Here is a 19,966-nt window from a genome sequence, read left to right on the forward strand (position 1 = left end):
CGGGAGTAGACAACATTCCATTAGAACTACTGACGGCCTTGGGGGAGCCAGTCCTGACAAAACCCTACCATCTGGTGAGCAAGATGTATGAGACAGGCGAAATACCCTCAGACTTCAAGAAGAACATAATAATTCCAATCCCAAAGAAAGCAGGTGTGACAGATGTGAAAATTACCGAACAATCAGTTTAATAAGTCACAGCTGCAAAATACTAACACGAATTCTTTACTGACGAATGGAAAAACTAGCAGAAGCCGACCTCGGGGAAGATCAGTTTGGATTCCGTAGAAATATTGGGACACGCGAGGCAATACTGACCTTACGACTTATCTTAGAAGAAAGATTAAGGAAAGGCAAACCTACGTTTCTAGCATTTGTAGACTTAGAGAAAGCTTTTGACAATGTTGACTGCAATACTCTCTTCCAAATTCTAAAGGTGGCAGGGGTAAAATACAGGGTGCGAAAGGCTATTTACAATTTGTACAGAAACCAAACGGCAGTTAGAAGAGTCGAGGGGCATGAAAGGGAAGCAGCGGTTGGGAAGAGAGTGAGACAGGGTTGTAGCCTCTCCCCGATGTTATTCAATCTGTATATTGAGCAAGCAGTAAAGGAAACAGAAGGAAAATTCGGAGTAGGAATTAAAATCCATGGAGAAGGAATAAAAACTTTGGGGTTCGCCGATGACACTGTAATTCTGTCAGAGACAGCAAAGGACTTGGAAGAGCAGCTGAACGGAGTGGACTGTGTCTTGAAAGGAAGATATAAGATGAACATCAACAAAAGCAAAACGGGCACAAAGGAATGTAGTCGAATTAAGTCGGGTGATGCTGATGGAATTAGATTAGGAAATGAGACACTTAAAGTAGTAAACGAGTTTTGCTATTTGGGGAGTAAAATAACTGATGATGGTCGAAATAGAGAGGATATAAAATGTAGACTGACAATGGCAAGGAAAGCGTTTCTGAAGAAGAGACATTTGTTAACATCGAGTATAGATTTAAGTGTCAGGAAGTCGTTTCTGAAAGTATTTGTATGGAGTGTAGCCATGTATGAAGGTGAAACGTGGACGATAAATAGTTTGGACAAGAAGAGAATAGAAGCTTTCGAAATGTGGTGCTACAGAAGAATGCTGAAGATTAGATGGGTAGATCATATAACTAATGATTAAGTACTGAATAGAATTGGGGAGAAGAGGAGTTTGTGGTGCGACTTGACAAAAAGAAGGGACCAGTTAGTAGGAAATGTTCTGAGGCATCAAGGGATCACCAATTTAGCATTGGAGAGCAGCGTGGAGGGTAAAAATCGTAGAGGGAGGCCAAGAGATGAATACACTACGCAGATTCAGTAGGTTGCAGTAAGTACTGGGAGATGAAGAAGCTTGCACAGGATAGGGTAGCATGGAGAGCTGCATCAAACCAGTCTCAGGACTGAAGATCACAACAACAAACAACATCTAAACTCCTACACAAAGCAAACTGTTGCTTGCAAGAAAGGGGCGGGGTTATGCACCAGGAAAACAGCATACCGTGCCACAGTAATTTAAGTTGTTACATGCAAACGGTGAGGAATACAAGCATGACGGTTATCTGTAGACTGGGAACAATGCTACTGAGACGATAGAATTACAGCATAGCTATCAAGCACTTTGAGGAAAAAGTACATACTGTCCCTGTCGATCTAGTGAAAGCTACAGGTAGTCATCACTGTATGAAACAGAGTTGCAGGTGGCTAAGGTACGTCGCCGATAGAAGAACGGAGAGCGCGCGTAGAAACTGAAACTCTTAAACAGCAAAAGACTGTCAGAAATTTGTAGTATTTTGCATGAACGTCGTGGAGAGCAGACTACAGATTGTCAGTTGGGTCCTGTTGGACAGCACGTTCAGATGTGTCACCACGTGGAACGACCTCAGAACATGCAAGAAGTGCCTTCCCGGCTAGCCGCGCGGTCTAAGGCGCTGCTTCCCGAGCTGGAAGGAGTGGGGCCTGCGGATTCGTGTCGAGGTCGGGTGTACCAGCAAGTCTGTGGGTGGTTTTTAAGGTGGTTTTCCATCTACCTCGGCGAATGCTGGCTGGTTCCCCTCATTCCGCCTCAGTTACACTATGTCGGCGATTGCTGTGCAAACACCGTTTCCACGTACGCCTGCACCATAATTATTCTACCACGCAAACATTTGGGGTTACGCTCGTCTGGTATGAGACGTTGCCGGGGAGGTCCACTTGGGGCCGAACCGCTCAGTGACCCTTGGCTCTGCGTGGGGTGGCGGTGGGGTGGGTGGACTGCTGTGGCCTGTTGTGGGGTTGTGACCTGCTGAGGGCTACGGAGGGACGAAGCCTCTCCGTTGTTTCTAGGTCCACGGTTTAATACATACATACGCAATGTGTGGCGTAAAGCTGAAATACTAAACACCTTTTTCCAAAGCTGTTTCACAGAGGAAGACTGCACTGCAGTTCCTTCTCTAAATCCTCGCACAAACGAAAAAATGGCTGACAGCGAAATAAGTGCCCAAGGAATAGAAAAGACTCTGCAAGAGAGGCGCTCTGCACCGCGGTGTAGCTTGCTGTCCAGCTTTCGAGAGGGTGCGCTTCTGGATGAGGTATCGAATATATTGCTTACCCCTACTTATACCTCCCGAGGAGATCACGAATGTAAAATTAGAGAGATTCGAGCGCGCACGGAGGCTTTCCGGCAGTCGTTCTTCCCGCGAACCATACGCGACTGGAACAGGAAAGGGAGGTAATGATAGTGGCACGTAATGTGCCCTCCGCCACACACCGTTGGGTGGCTTGCGGAGTATAAATGTAGATGTAGAAGACACTTTGATCAAACTGCACTTGGAAATTCTACGTTCCTGCATTGACAACAATGTTCGAGTAGCATCTTTAAAATCAAAGAAATCAGTTGTATGCATTGCATTTACATGGAATGGATTCATAATTTTAGCTGATTCAACAATCTTGCGTAAATCTTGTGGAGCAAAGTCATTGCTAACCTTTCTTCGTTTCTCTGTAAGTGCAAAATCTCTGCCACAGCTCAAAAAGCTGTGCACACTCATCAAAACCTTGTGTGTTATCTCTTCAAACCATCTCACACTGTGCATCAAATATATGGAAGAGACCTTGATGCTTGACACTTGGAACTTCAGTGGGAAGCAATGCTTGGGTGTGTGTGTATTCCTAAGGGACCAAACTGTTTAGGTCATCGGCCCCTAGACTTACACACTACTTAAGCTAACTTATGCTAAGAACAACACACATACCCATGATCAAGGGAGGACGCGAACCTCCGGCGGCCAGTAGCTGCGCATTCCGTGACAAGACGCCTTAAACCAGGCGGCCACTCCGAGCGGCGAAGCAATGCTTGGCGCAAAGGCCATGCGCCCTCTAGTAACGAAATCTTTGAAACGTTTACTCCATTATTTGGCTCTTGGAACAAGTCTAGGAACATGCACCACAGTGCCGGGAACACAATAGCACTGAAAATGTGTTGCCAGTGCAAAAAATGCCAATGAGGACGTTTGACATATCTTTAATTGTTCCTTCTCTTTAATTGTTCGATACGCGAATGAAACACGAAGGACCCTCCGCTAAGCACAGTAAAGTAGCTTGCAGAATGTATATAATATGCAGATCTACGGAATAGGAGTTCGCCGGCCGAAGTGGCCGTGCGGTTAAAGGCGCTGCAGTCTGGAACCGCAAGACCGCTACGGTCGCAGGTTCGAGTCCTGCCTCGGGCATGGATGTTTGTGATGTCCTTGGGTTAGTTAGGTTTAACTAGTTCTAAGTTCTAGGGGACTAATGACCTTAGCAGTTGAGTCCCATAGTGCTCAGAGCCAATAGGAGTTCTTAAAACTGGCACATTTCAGGTACCTATAGAAGTAAATTTCTACAAAATCATCACGAGACGGTGTTCAATGTTGTGATTATAGAGGACTAATTTTAGATAGTTTGTCGCTCTTAGTCTGTGTATATGTACTTTCATATAATCTTATTATTTTTGAATGCGTTATTTAAGACACACAGCCAACTCAACTACTAGAGGAATATGCTACGGAATTACTTAGGGCTTTGCAAACGAAACGTTCCTGTATCAGCATGTATGGAAAATCTTCAATATCCTGTGCATTATCCGCTAGCTACAATGCAGACCTGCAGTCATCCTAGAGATCATCACAGAAGTTTTGGGTATTATTTTGGTAGATAGTGACCCGTGCTAATTATAGCTGTTATACGAACTGATCAAGGGGTGATGCTGGTAACGCAGATAAGAAAATGCCTAGAGCTTAATGTACCACCTTTAATCGCAATTTTTGAGAAATGATTGCAGAACTGGCTGGTTGGTGTCGTACATGTATCCTGCACTGCATGGATTCGCTCAAGAAGCAATCGTTGTAGGTTTTGGCTCACAACACAATGAAGTGCATACGTAGTCTTGTTTGTCGCTGCCTGATATAATTTGCTATTTACCTTTCCCTTCCTCTACATCCTGTTCGCAAACGTCCATCAATTTCGTCGAAGCATAACATGCTCTGAATATTAACGAGAACATTATCCTAGTTATCCATTCAGCCATATTTTTCGACGTCATCAGAGATGAAGTGCATGGTGATTTGGTGCGAGTGAAAGCCTTGAGAGTGGCACGCTGATCGTAGCCCAGCGTCCAGAAACTGTTCGGAGTGGTGCTAGATGGCACTGTTGGTGCAACACTGTTCCTAATTTGGTGGCAGTAGCCATGCGAACAGCAATGGTAACTCGTCTCAGGTGGCAGTCAAACTTTTAACCTGCCGAGCACTGCCACTTGGAATCAGGGCGACTAGCTATGTTGGACCATCATCAATGGCACAGTTGAAACGTTTCGTCCAACAGCTTGGCTGTTTTTCTGGAGAACCATCCGTTCTTCCGGAGGTGCACAACAGGATTTCGCTGAAAGTCAGTTAAGGGGACAAATTGTGTTGCAGAGTCGTACAGACAGCTCACGAGCATTGTCAAACTAACGTCTGATACAGAACAAAAAACAAAAAAAATAAAGATTCAAAAGCAGATTTTTCATGAGAGAGATGTGTGGCGATTTCCTACATCTTCAACATCTAGCAATAAACATCATGTTGTCTGTTGCAATTAATGAACGTAAACTCGAACGTATCGGAACTCCTCATAGCACAGTAACCGCTCGCACATCTTTCCTTTCTCACATAAACTGCCTTATTCATTTCTGGGAAAAATGATGAAATGCAAAAAAAAAAAAAAAAAAAAAAAAAACATTCATTGAAATTACCATTATTCTTTCAAATGATGCCGCTACGTGAAGGTATAAAATGTGCACCTTTCGTTCATGTTAACTTTTTTGTAAAAGAAATCAGTTGTACGTGCCACTTCATATTAATTTTTTGTGATCGTCCTAACAAACTGCGCTTGATTCTAAATATTTCGAAAATAGCTGATTGTGATTTTCTGTCATGATGTCAACTGATCGTTTTATTTCTGATAAGAGAAACTTGGTAGCTAATAACAAATTAACTTTTTTTCATTGAGGAAATAATGGGACACTTGTTACGGCATAGAATGATACACGCGACGTTGCAGTTATATAACTTAAGTGTCGAACAGACTTTACCTGCTGAAGTGGATGTTGCAAGCTCTAGTGCGGGAAAACCGCACGTACTTGCAACTGTTTTCCCTGACGTCAGAGGAAGTTTCAGGCACTCCGACCGCGATAGCTGAGAGCCCGTGCTGCACTGCCTGCTGCATTTTAGTTCTGCGGAAAAATAGGAACACCTGTAACCTCAAAGGACTATGGTATTTGGCATAAGTATAAACGTTTGCTCTGATCGAGAAATTGTATTGGACTTCATATTTTAGATTTGGCGCTGTTTCAGATCCTCTTGTTTTTCACTTCCTCACATCGGACCGCCTAGAATGCAGTAACTAAATGCACATTCGTTGGTGAAGTCATCCTGCAGCATGTCTAACTCCAACTCCCTGCCTTGCTCCTTTTCCACCCCCCCTCCCTCTACCCTGTTTCAAAATGGTTCAAATGGCTCTGAGCACTATGGGACTCAACTGCTGAGGTCATTAGTCCCCTAGAACTCAGAACTAGTTAAACCTAACTAACCTAAGGACATCACAAACATCCATGCCCGAGGCAGGATTCGAACCTGCGACCGTAGCGGTCCTGCGGTTCCAGACTGCAGCGCCTTTAACCGCACGGCCACTTCGGCCAGCCCCTGTTTCAGTTTCAGTCTTTCGTTAACTCATCAATATCTACAGTTAATATACGTATGAGCGGTAAGAAAAACATAGTTAAAGTAATATGCTTTCGTTAACTGCGAGTTCTGTAAGAGGACTTCAACGGCCGAATCGGAGCGACTGTGTATATTACCGCTAAAATTCCTTACGAAGTGTATAGTGACGCTGTGTTTTAATGTGTTACAGATGAGACTCTGAAGAGTGCACGGCAGCGCAATGTTATAGTGACGATGAGGGTGGGAGAGAACAAGCGGAAAAGGGGAAAGTTCAGAACGCAATTGACATGCAGCTGCTCCTGACATAAACACCTAGTGCCCTGTGCCTTAGCATCCTCCGCAAACGAACGATTTACGATTCCTGAGCATTTACACTACAAAGCGCTGAAAGAATGTTTTAAAATACAATCCAAGATAATGTGCTTCTGCGTCTTGGTTGAATTCCATGACCCGAAATTCACTTTAGCCGTCACTACACGTGGTACTGAGCACGACTGGCAAAGTTCTGGCATAGTTGCATTACAAAAATTCCACGTAATATGATGAAGCTGTAACAGAGGAAGACATCAGAACTGCTATCTGCTATGTCCCAATTACGTAAATTGATGTAACATCTCTGGTACCTTAGATTTAAGCACTGCAGGAATAATCACTCGTGTCTTGTCTGATACTGAATGTACATGAATGAGATCTTTATACATTGCAAATGCATGCCTCATATTCCGGTTAGATTCAATCTCTGTTTGATTAAGTAACATCACATCGTTAGGTCATTTCGCTTGAATATACTGTTTGATATTAGACCAAACAGGATCTTTAGGCACAAGTTCGGCAATTATATTTGAGTTTACTAGTAAATTTTCCATAGTGTCTTGACTACTAGTACTTTGTGAAAAACGAACGTCAGCTGATGAGTCAAACATTTTATGTTGCCCTATTGACAGAAGTGAAAGCAAATATAAATTCCCGGGTTTCGCTGTGGATCCGAATGTAATTTCACAGTCGTAATTCGGCAGAAGTTGCGCGCACCGCCGCTAAAGTTGAGCTGTCCGTGTAGGAATATTATTGTTGGGCCCAAAGATAAAGGTTTTTGCTCTTTGGGATGGGTAAATTTACGTCCGTAAATATAATGAGACATTTCTTGACTGCAAATACACTATGTGATCAAAAGTATCCGGAACTCCCAAAAACATACGTATTTCATATTAGGTGCATTGTGCTGCCACGTACTACCAGGTACTCCATATCAGCGACCTCAATAGTCATTAGACATCGCGAGAGGGCATAATGGGGCGCTCCGTGGAACTCGGGGACTTCGAACGTGGTCAGGTGATTGGGTGTCACATTTGTCATACGTCCGTACGTGATGTTTCCACACACCTAAACATCCCTTGGTCCATTGATTCCGATATGATAGTGAAGTGGAAACGTGAAGGGACACGTACAGCACAAAAACGTACAGGCCCACCTCGTTTGTTGACGGACAGAGACAGTTGAAGAGCTTCGTGATGTGTAATAGGCAGACATCTACACAGACCATCACACAGGTATTACAAGCTGCATCAGAATCCACTGCAAGTACTAGGACAGTTAGGCGGGAGGTGAGAAAACTTGGATTTCATGGTCGAGCGGCTGCTCATAGCCACACATCACGCCGGTAAATGCCAAACGACGCCTCGCTTGGTGTAAGGAGCGTAAACATTGGACGATTGGACAGTGGAAAAACGTTGTGTGGAGTAACGAATCACAGAGCATAATGTGGCGATCCGATGGCAGTGCGTGGGTATGGCGAATGCCCGGTGAACTTGATCTGCCAGCGTGTGTACTGCCAACAGTAAAGTTCGGAGGCGTTGGTGTTATCATGTGGTCGTGTTTTTCATGGAGAGGGCTTGTACCCCTTGTTTTGGTTGGCACTATCACAGCACAGGCCTACATTGATGTTTTAAGGACCTTCTTCCTTTCCACTGTTGAAGAGCAATTCGGGGACGGCGATTGCATCTTTCAATACGAACGAGAACCTGTTCATAATGCACGGCCTGTGGCGGAGTTGTTACGACAATAACATCCCTGTAATGCACTGGCCGGCACAGAGTCGTGACTTGAATCCTACAGAACACCTTTGGGATGTTTTGGACCCCCGACTTCGTGCCAGGCCTCACCGACCGACATCGACACCTCTTCTCAGTGTAGCACACGGTGAAGAATGGGGTGCCATTCCCCAAGAAACCTTCAATCACCTGATTGAACGTATGCCTGCGAGAGTGGAAGCTGTCATCAAGGTAAAGGGTGGGCCAACACCGTAGTGAATTCCAGCATTACCGATGGAGGGCGCTACGAACTTGTAAGCCATTTTCAGCCAGGTGTCCGGATACTTTTGATCACATAGTGCATAAAGGCGAGCGCGTCCTTCTCGATCCGGCTGTTATTTCTTTGTGACACTGTCAGTCTCTGAAACAAACGCAACTGGTCGTTCAAAACCATGATGTCTATGGGACAGAAGAACGCCTGTGGAATAGTCTCATATATCTGTAGCGACTGTGTGCATTTTGTTGGAGCATATGTCATGAAACATTTGGTGTCCAGTGAAAACTGTTTTTGTTTGTTAAAAATGTTTCAATTCCGTTTGGTGCATTTACGTAATAATGAGTGCATTAGTTCACTGGTGGAAGCTGCACGAGGGAGAAACTTCCTATTATAATTAATTTGACCTAATACGACACGTAACTACTGGATGTCCTTGGGGGGCAGAAGGTTTTTAATGGCGTCAGTATGTTGCACCATTGGCCTGATGCTGTGTGCAAACAATATGCATAGAAGGAAGACGCATGTGTCTTTGCCACCTGTAGAATTTTGAAAATAGACGCCAAATCCTGTAAGAGTTCTGCTGGAGTTGTTCCTGACACAATTGTGTCATAAAGATATTCATTGCTTTTGGAGCTTTCCGAATTAATTTTTCTTAATACCACCGGAACAAATTCGGTGCGCTGGCTGTTCTAAAACTTAACCTTCTGTAACGATATAGACCAAATGGCATATTTGTCACTATACATTTCTGTGTGTCTTTGTCCAAATGGATTTGCAAATAAGCCTCATTAAGGTCCAGTCTGGCAAAGTTCACACTGTCGGCTAATCCTGACGTCAGTACTTCCAGCCTGGGAATGGTATATGAATCAATAATAGATTGAGCGTTAACCGCCACGTTGAAATCTCTGTAGATGCTTATTGAGCCGTTCGGTTTCTGTACAGCTACGATCGGTGTCGCCCATAGTTTACTGGTTACGGCCTTGAGATCCTCATTCTGTTCAAGTACCTTTCTTTTGTTTTTTCCTGTGACGGAAAAAGAAGGCTGTGTGCTTTGTAGAACTTTGGCACTGCATTTAGCTTGAGCGTAATGTGTGGTTCACAAACTTTAATACTGCTCGTTGCTTCAGAAATAATGTCATCCTATTTTTTCAACAGCTGATTTAACGTTCCTTTCGGAATGTCAGTTTGAATTCTGTTCGCTCCCTCGTGAATGGTGAAGCCCAAAGCATTGAAGAGATCCAGTCCTAGTAAATTGCTTTATTTGAATTTACAACTACGAATGTAGCCTGTTTCATAAAATTCTTATAGGTACCATCTGTGAAGGCTTCTCCTTCCCAGTAATCTTCTGATTGCTGTAACTGAAGAGTGAACTTTGAAAGTCTGTTAATTTTGGCAGTCCTAATTTCAGTACACCTGTAAGTTAACGATTGAAATTGACGACCCAGCGTCAGTTTGGAAACTGATTTTAAACTGAAGAGTTACAGATAACGACTTGTTATTGATAGAAGAGATAATATTCACATGACGCATCTTCCGTGAAAATTTTTGAATTTGCACATGTTCGTTATGAACATTACTTGACTTTTTATCATTAACCACTGGCGTATGCTTAAATGTCTTATTTTTTTGCCAGTTGTGCTTCTTTCTGCACACCTCAGCCCTATGTCTGGTCTATTTATAGTAATTGTAACACGCGTTTCAATAGAAACAGTTGTATTTACTGTGGTTTAGCCACAGCATGAACAATGTCGTAATTTAGTGTTTCGAAACTTGATTATTGACTGTTCCAGTCGAGTAGCTTGCTCTCACTGTATTTTCAGTGTTTGACCACTTGGTCGTACCGGTAGTGGACGCGTAGTAAATGCGTCAGCGTGCTCCACTCTAGAGTTTCAGTAGATACGTGTTTGTTTGTACGCCCAAATCAATGTCAGACAGTCTTGCGAAGATGAGATTGTTAGACTAAGCAGGTCCTTCCTTGACTTATTGTCAGGGAATTAGATTTCTTAAACTGGTCATTTTCAAAACAAATTTACATTAACTCGTTAGGTTCTGTAATTCAGTAATCCGATCCTAATAACTTTGATTGACTTCTTTAAATACTGGAAAAAAAATCCATGGCAGACAGCAGCATCATGGACTCGTGAGTCACAATATTTCTCGAAGATAGTCACAGCTACACAATAGTTGTAATTTACCAACCAGATACAGCTGACAACAGTCACTGGCGAACGCTGCGATCCCATATACCACGTTGAGGCACATGTACCATACGCAGGAGTCGCAACGTTTCTGAGCGTTCAGCAGCATGTTGAACTCGACACGCTCAACGCTGACATTTATAGGCATGGTCTGTGTGCCAAAGGGCTTAGGCAGCTGGCAACACTATCAGTTGACTAGTTGTTGTTGTTGTTGTTGTTGTTGTTGTGGTCTTCAGTCCTGAGACTGGTTTAGTGCAGCTCTCCATGCTACTCTATCCCGTGCAAGCTTCTTCATCTCCCAGTACCTACTGCAGCCTACATCCTTCTGAATCTGCTTAGTGTATTCATCTCTTGGTCTCCCTCTACGGATTTTACCCTCCACGCTGCCCTCCAGTACTAAATTGGTGATCCCTTGATGCCTCAGAACATGTCCTACCAACCGATCCCTTCTTCTAGTTGAGTTACGCCACAAACTCCTCTTCTCCCCAATTCTATTCAATACCTCCTCATTAGTCATGTGATCTACCCATCTAATCTTCAGCATTCTTCTTAGCACCATATTTCGAAAGCTTCTATTCTCTTCTTGTCTAAACTATTTATCGTCCATGATTCACTTCCATACACGACTACATTCCATACAAATACTTTCAGAAACGACTTCCTGACACTTAAATCTATACTCGATATTAACAAATTTCTCTTCTTCAGAAACGCTTTCCTTGCCATTGCCAGTCTACATTTTATATCCTCTCTACTTCGACCATCATAAGTTATTTTGCTCCCCAGATAGCAAAACTCCTTTACTACTTTAAGTGTCTCATTTCCTAATCTAATTCCCTCAGCATCACCCGACTTAATTTGACTACATTCCATTATCCTCGTTTTGCTTCTGTTAATCTTCATCTTATACCCTCCTTTCAAGACACTGTCCATTCCGTTCAACTGCTCTTCCAAATCCTTTGCTGCTTCTGACAGAATTGCAATGTTATCGGCGAACCTTAATGTTTTTATTTCTTCTGCATGGATTTTAATGCCTACTCCGAACTTTTCTTTTGTTTCCTTTACTGCTTGCTCAATATACAGAGTGAATAACATCGGGGAGAGGCTACAGCCCTGTCTCACTCCCTTCCCAACCACTGCTTCCCTTTCATGCCCCTCGACTCTTATAACTGCCATCTGGTTTCTGTACAAATTGTAAATAGCCTTTCGCTCCCTGTATTTTACCCCTGCCACCTTCAGAATTTGAAAGAGAGTATTCCAGTCAACATTGTCAAAAACTCTCTAAGTCTACAAATGCTAGAAATGTAGGTTTGCCTTTCCTTAATCTTTCTTCTAAGATAAGTCGTACGGTCAGTATTGCCTCACGTGTTGACTAGTGTGACACCCAAATGTACATGGCGTAAGATCAGAAAGTAGTCCAAATTTGTGAGCGCCACCTGGAGGCTGCTGCTCGGAACTAGAAGGCGCCCGGCGAGTAATGAGCCCGTGCTGTGCTAGCCCCCCGTGGTATTGCTGTGTACCTCTTGAGACATCGATACAACATGTTTAAACACTTACTACTTTAGGTTTCTGTTCTCCTTTGTGGCAGATAATTTTTCGTGAAGAAGAACTTGTTTCTGCGTTTATTCCCTCCTCTTCGTCGTTTTTATCATGTATTTTACATGCAATCACTCCAGAGGATACGCATAATATTCACTTGTTGTTATTCTACACAGTACGATAATTTCTTTTATGACTGAGAAATTATAGGTTATAAGGCTTCCAGCGGATGAAATGGACGTCATCTTTTTTTGCTGTAAAACCATTGGCATCCACTCATTGCCTTAATTTCAGTTTCTTTTCTGGCCTGAAATGATGGGCCCCACATTTCATCTACAGCAAGACGTCGAGATTCAAAATCATTTGGTTCAAAACATTGCAGACAATTTAATTTTCACATGTGATTTGTCAGCATTCAACAAAGCCTGCAGCCACGTAGCAAAAGTTCGCTCATTTATTGTTATCAACGTAAAATGTTCCTTACTCTGTTTTCCGATATGTCTCTGATGTCTCGGAAAGGATAAAATATTGTGTAGTTAGTTATTTCTCTTTCAAGAAAATGTGTTACGCAGGTTTATAACAGGGTCGCAAGTGAAACATTTTATGGGTACTTAAAGTCACCATTCATTTTCAAAATCACTGAAAACAGTCCAAGTCTTGGCTGCCCCCTACAATCTAACATATGGGCGAGAAGCGCGAGCAAAGTACACAGTTAAAATAGCTAGTTTCTCTGGGGCAGAGCGTCGTCGCGTTGTGCTTTGGTTTCATGAAAGAACTCTGCAACAACTTTGCGGCGTGAATTTCGCACCGAATACGCTAAAGAACCTCCACCCAGGCCTGTAATTTACTCTTAGAACAAGAACTTTCTGAGACGGGTTGTACACTGTGGCATTATAAATCAACAGGTCGCCCGCGTGTTGATGTCTTATGTCGGGCAGGTTAAGGAAAGTTTTTCCCGCAGTCCCCAAAAATCAACGCGACATGAGTCTCGCGAGACTGACTTTCCACAAAAGACGGTTTGGCGAGTACTGCGTAGACATTTACTCTTGAAACCAGATATTCACAACGGCACAACACATTAGCGATACAGATAAGGTTGCTTGCGGGAAATTCTGAGAGGAAACGCTGCATCGGATAGAAGACGATGAGGCGTTCCTGAACACAATAATCTTCAGCAATGAGTCAACATTTCATATCAGTGATATGGTGAACATCCACAACCGCAGAATATGGGTCACCGAAAATCAGCATGGAACCCTGGAACACGTTCGCGACAGCCCCAAAGTTAATGTCTTTTATGCCCTTAGCAAACTGAAAGTATACGGCCCTTTCTTCTTCGTGGAGAAAACTATCACTAGTATTGTGTATCCTGATATGCTTGAAAACTTTTTAATTGCTCAGATCGATGAAGGTGACCGATATGGGCTGCTTTACTACCAGCAAACAGGTGCACTGCCTCATTTCCTCACAGAAGTTCGAAGTTTCCTCGATAATCGCTTCCCAGGTCGGTGGATTCGCCGTGAAGGGCCAATCGCATCGCCATCTAGCTCCCCACACTTGATACCCTGCATTTCTTTCTTGGGGTTTCGTTAAAGACCGTGTGTATGTTCCTCCCCCTACCAAACAGTTTAGCCGACGTGAAAAATCGAATCTACACTGGCGATGCGCGAGTTACGCCCGATTTGCTGTAACGAGTGTGGGAAGAAATTGATTACCGGTGGGAGATTTGCCGCATCACAAATGCTAATCACATCGAAACAAAGAGACAATTGGCACCTTTAAGTCAAACCTGAGGTTTTTTGCTACAAAATGACATACCTACCAATTCTGTAAGTTATCTCAATAAATTTCTATATCATTCCAAAGTTGTGAAGTCCTTTTTGACTCGCCCTGTACTCCCTGGAAACTTTTATAACTAGTGGGTCCGCCTTTCGTGTCATGTAATGATCAGTTCGGCATCACGTAAGGGTGCTCGGATACGTTTGAGCAAATAGTGTATTAAACAGATCAAACTGGCACTTGAGGTACGTTACTGCGCAAGATGTGCTAACAAGGGGAGGCCACGACGTTGGGATCGCAAATATACTTCACACTTTGTACACCTTTAGTAGGCCATTACAACAACATAATGCGCAAGTAGAAGACTACTCTGGTACTTCCGAGAAAATCGCAAGCCATGTTTTACGTGTCTCTTATTTGCCTTGTGCATAGGTGCCGGACGTTAGAGTTCGTGGTGGTGAAGTGATTAGTGTTCAAGCTGCGTAAAAAGGGCAACAGTTCGACTCCCGCTCAAATTCAATTATTAATCTATTTAATTTGTATAAAATTTGAGAGGTAATATAGTTAAAAAGAAGCATACTTGCATGAAGGTTTAGTGAATTTCATGTTATTTGACTATTTACTATATTTAATTAAATTTCATTATTAGAACAAACATATTTATAACTGTCGACAAGTTAACGAAGAAACGCATAGAGTTTTCCTGAAAATGTATACCTGCTGTCATTTGCGTAATTCTCTATACATGCAGTCTGGTACAGTACCCGGAACTACTTTGCACCTCGACGCTTCGAACTGCAGACACAGAGGCAGGCCCCACTTGGCAGTTAACCTGCGAAGCGGCGAGACGTCGTTCATGTAGCAAGAACGAATAAAAATGAAGGTGACTCCCTGTCTGACTTGGGCTTTCCAAATCTGTCCCTCGTCCTCGAAAATTTAATCGGAAATAATAAACAGTCAAATAGCATACGAAATTCACAACTTCATGAAAATGCAAGTGGTTTTCTTTCATTATATTATCTGTCAAATGTCACATAAAATAAATAATGTGACCAGTGATGAAAAACATATAGATTAATAAAATTAGTGTTAGCGGGATCCGACCCACCGCCTCGTCCACGACCGCCTTGCATAGCGCGGACGCTAAACTTCTTTTTTATCTCATTTTGATCGTTATTCGTCGTTGTATTTGATCGGGGCGGACGCCCCATGACGCTTGTTCAAGTTCATCGTTATTCCACTCACTCAATTTATTTTTTTTAGACGGCACTATCCCTCGACCAAACACGCTGAGCTGCCGTGCTGGTCTTGACTACAAGGACTTCTTACAGCCGCCACGTTCGCACAGATATATAGTAGAGGAGTAAGACTTCTCTTGGATTTTCTTCTAATTGCCACATTATTGCACCTTATTGCTTGCACATTATGTGGCTTTACGGGCCTACTAAAGATGTACAAAGTTAGAAGTTAATCCGTGGTCCCAACGTCGTGGGCTCCCCTTGGAACATGAACAATAACCATTGATATGAATGCCATCTACACTACTGGTCATTAAAATTGCTACACCACGAAGATGACGTGCTATAGACGCGAAATTTAACCGACAGGAAAAAGATGCTGTCATATGGAAATGATGCTTTACAGGGCATTCACACAAGGTTGGCGACGGTGGCGACACCTACAACGTGCTGACACGAGGAAAGTTTCCAACCGATTTCTGATAGACAAACTGCAGTTGACAGGCGTTGCCTGGTGAACCGTTGTTGTGATACCTTGTGTAAGGAGTAGAAATGCGTACCATCACGTTTCCGACTTTGATAAAGGTCGAATTGTAGCCAATCGCGATTGCGGTTTATCGTATCGCGACATTGCTGCTCGTGTTGATCGAGATCTAATGACTGTTAGCAGAATATGGAATCGGTGGGTTCAGGAGGGTAATACGGAACGCCGTGCTGGATCCCAACGACCTCGTATCACTAGCAGTCGAGATGACAGGCATCTTATCCACATGGCTGTAACGGATCGTGCAGTCACGTCTCGATCCCTGAGTTAACAGATGGTGACGTTTGCAAGGCAACAACCATCGCACGAACAGTTCGACGGCGTTTGCAGCAGCATGGACTATCAGCTCGGAGACCATGGCTGCGGTTACCCTTGACGCTGCGTTACAGACAGGAGCGCCTGCAATGGTGTACTCAACGACGAACCAGGGTGCACGAATGGCAAAACGTCATTTTTTCGGATGAATCCAGGTTCTGTTTACAGCATCATGATGGTCGCATCCGTGTTTAGCGACATCGCGGTGAACGCACATTGGAAGCGTGTATTCGTCATCGCCATACTGGCGTATCACCCAACGTGATGGTATGGGGTGCCATTGGTTACACGTCTCGGTCACCTTCTAACAACCTTACCACAACAAAGGTGAAAAATTAATTATGATTGCAGTGTTGCTCACGCTGCTAAATATTGCATTTTCGGGCAACAACAAAGTTATATTAAGTGGCATGTGTCATTAGAGCACAGTTAATAAAGGTATATATTGAAATAATGGATAAACTAGGCAATCATCTTTTCGTGTTTCCCACGCCGGTCTCGTTGTGAACTCATGGCTCAATCGTCGAAAATCTAGGTTGTGATGATTCCAAGCTCGGATGTAAAGTGGCCTAGGTGTTATTCTGCGATATTCTAAAGTTTTATAGATGTGTTGCATAAACCATTCTTGAAGATGAAACGTTTGCAAGTTAGGACAATGGTGATGTAAAAAAGTAATCAGAACACCGAATTTAAGTTACACTTCTTTTTTTTATTACTTTTGTTGCAATGTCACGTAATTCGTTCCAAAACATGACTTCACAATATAAAACATACTTGAAAATATCTTCCTCACTGTTAAAGTTCACATTTCATAAACTGACTACAATTTGCGTCTTTTTAACATGACGACTAAAACTTGACTTTCTAATAACCGCTTACGCGCCGCAAAAATCAGAGTTACAAGTACGTCGGAGATCATAGTGACAAAAGAAAGAATACACATAAGAATAATATCATTGCAATATATACATATGGATGTATCGAAGTACCTCTACATTAATGAAATCAAATCTGAATGTTGTCACAGAAATATGTTAACTACTTTACAGAAACACAGTAGAATATTGCTGGTATCGAGAGGTTGAGGTGAGGTGCCGTAATGGTTACGTAATTCAAGTACCATTACAACCTCTTGTTCGCATTGACGGCACTTTGAACAGCTGACGTTATATTTCAGATGTGTTACGACCCGTGGCTCTACCTTTCATTCGATCCCTGCGAAACCCCACATTTCAGCAGGATAATGCACGACCGCATGTTGCAGGTCCTGTACGGGCCTTTCTGGACACAGAAAATGTTCGACTGCTGCCCTGGCCAGCACATTCTCCAGATTTCTCACCAATTGAAAACGTCTGGTCAACGGTGGCCCAGCAACTGGCTTGTGACAACACCCCAGTCACTACTCTTGATGCACTGCGTGGGCAGCTGTACCTGTGCACGCCATCCAAGCTCTGTTTGACTCAATGCCCAGGCGTATCACGGCCGTTATTACGGCCACAGTGGTTGTTCTGGGTACTGGTTTCTTAGGATCTATGCACCCAAATTACGTGAAAATGTAATCACATGTCAGTTCTAGTATAATATATTTGTCCAATGAATACCCGTTTATCACCTGCATTTCTTCTTGGTGTAGCAATTTTAATGGCCAGTAGTGTACTGGCCACCCATCTCATGTAGTTTCTAAGTTTTGTTGGTCCGCACGTGGCTGTGGCAGGACGGGCTGTCGGAGACGTGGCAGGACGCGGTGAGCTACTTGTGCGCGCTGCCCGCGCTGCTGGCGCCGGCCGCGTGGAGCGTGCGCGTGCGCCGCGCGGGCAGCCCCCCTCCGCCGCCCTGGACGGCGGGCGCCGCGTCGCTGGTGGCTGCGGCGGCGCTGGTGGCGGCCGACGTGCTGCCGTGCGCGCTGCGCACCACGCGCCGCCTGCGCCCCGCCTACCCCGCGCACGTGCTGCTCGCCGTCTACGTCTACCTGCCGCTCGCGCACGACCTGCAGGCCGCCGTCCTCGGCGTCTCCGTCACCGTCTGCTACGCTGCCGTCTTCGCCACCGTCACCTACCGCGACGTTTCGGATATCTCTAACAGGGTACGTCGCCTCGTCTGCTGCGAACCTGCGCGCTCGTTTGTCTCCGCCGGCATCACTTAACACCCGCATCAAAAAAAGTTTTGCATCACCCCGGTTCTCGGGACTCCTGAGGGTAGACGTTGACTGTGGATTTACAATGAAATGAACACCCTTAGCTGCTGATAGGCGTTGACATACGTCAACGGGGACAGATGAAAATGTGTGCCCCCACCGGGACTCGAACCCGGGATCCCCTGCTTACATGGTAGACGCTCTATCCATCTGAGCCACCGAGGACACAGAGGATAGCACGACTGCAGGGATTTATCTCTGGCACGCCTCCCGCGAAAGCCACATTCTCAACGTATTGTCCCGCACTACATTCGTAGTGCCCCCGCCCATTATACTCATTACTCGCGGCGCGTTGCCGATTCTCGTAAGAGTTCGGGCACTGTTTGTGATTCGCACAGAAGGAGAAGATGGTCAACTGGCCGGTGAGCCTTAACTATATATATACTAAGATGGTATCTGTTCTTTCGGACATGTCCGAAAGAAACTATATACCGGCTGATCAAAAAGTTAGTATAAGTCTGAAAACAATAAATCTCGGAATAATGTAGATAGAGAGGTACAAATTGACACACATGGGGTTTTATTAGAACCAAAAAAATAAAAAAGTTCAAAAAATGTCCGACAGATCTGATCATAATAGCAACAATTAGCATAACAAAGTAAGACAGATCTGATCAGAATAGCAACAATTAGCATAACAAAGTAAGACAAAGCAAAGATGATGTTCTTTACAGCCAATGCTCAATATGTCCACCATCAGTCCTCAATAATAGCTGTAGTCGAGGAATAATGTTGTGAACAGCACTGTAAAGCATGTGCGGAGTTATGATGGGGCATTGGCGTCGGATGTTGTCTTTCAGCATCCCTAGAGATGTCGGTCGATCACGATACACTTGCGACTTCAGGTAACCCCAAAGCCAATAATCGCACGGACTGAGGTCTGGGGACCTGTGTGGCCAAGTATGACGAAAGTGTCGGGTGAGCACACGATCATCACCAAACGACGCGCACAAGAGATCTTTCACGCGTCTGTCGGACATTTTGTGAGCTTTGTTTTTCTTTTTGGTTCTAATAAAACCCCATGTCATTCCAAGCATGTGTGTCAGTTTTTACCTCTCTATCTACATTATTCCGTGGTTTATTAAGTTTTCAAATTTATACTGACTTTTTGATCACCCTATATATATATTAAGATGGTATCAGTTCTTTCGGAACCATCTTAGTATATATACCATCTTAATATATATACAGTTAAGGCTCACCGGCCAGTTGACCATCTTCTTCTTCTGTGCGAATGCACAAACAGTGCCCGAACTCTTACGAGAATCGGCAACGCGCCGCGAGTAATGAGTATAATGGGCGGGGGCACTACGAATGTAGTGCGGGACAATACGTTGAGAATGTGGCTTTCGCGGGAGGCGTGCCAGAGATAAATCCCTGCAGTCGTGCTATCCTCTGTGTCCTCGGTGGCTCAGATGGACCGTGGCGCAGCGGTAAGCTCTCGGGTTCATAATCCGAAGGTCGCCGGATCGAGTCTCGCGCCGTGCGACCTTTTTCACGCCGGCACGGTAGCTCAGCGTGTTCGGTCAGAGGGTTAGCAGCCCTCTGTAATAAAAAAACTGAGCTAATCGATCAACAACGAACTTCAACGGATGTCTTACGACGTCCGCCCCGAG

General features: G+C 44.1%; 1 protein-coding gene across 1 annotated transcript in view; it reads left to right on the forward strand.

Annotated features, from left to right (window-relative positions):
- LOC124613534 (adenylate cyclase type 2-like) overlaps positions 1 to 19,966 on the forward strand; it is a 283,418-nt gene that overhangs the window by 88,741 nt on the left and 174,711 nt on the right. Inside the window, exon 3 of the mRNA XM_047142245.1 lies at positions 17,871 to 18,239. Coding sequence (XP_046998201.1) covers positions 17,871 to 18,239 — 369 coding nt within the window. The remainder of the gene's footprint in view (positions 1 to 17,870; positions 18,240 to 19,966) is intronic.

This window comes from Schistocerca americana, chromosome 4 (assembly GCF_021461395.2).
Source record: "Schistocerca americana isolate TAMUIC-IGC-003095 chromosome 4, iqSchAmer2.1, whole genome shotgun sequence".
Classification (NCBI taxonomy): domain Eukaryota; kingdom Metazoa; phylum Arthropoda; class Insecta; order Orthoptera; family Acrididae; genus Schistocerca; species Schistocerca americana.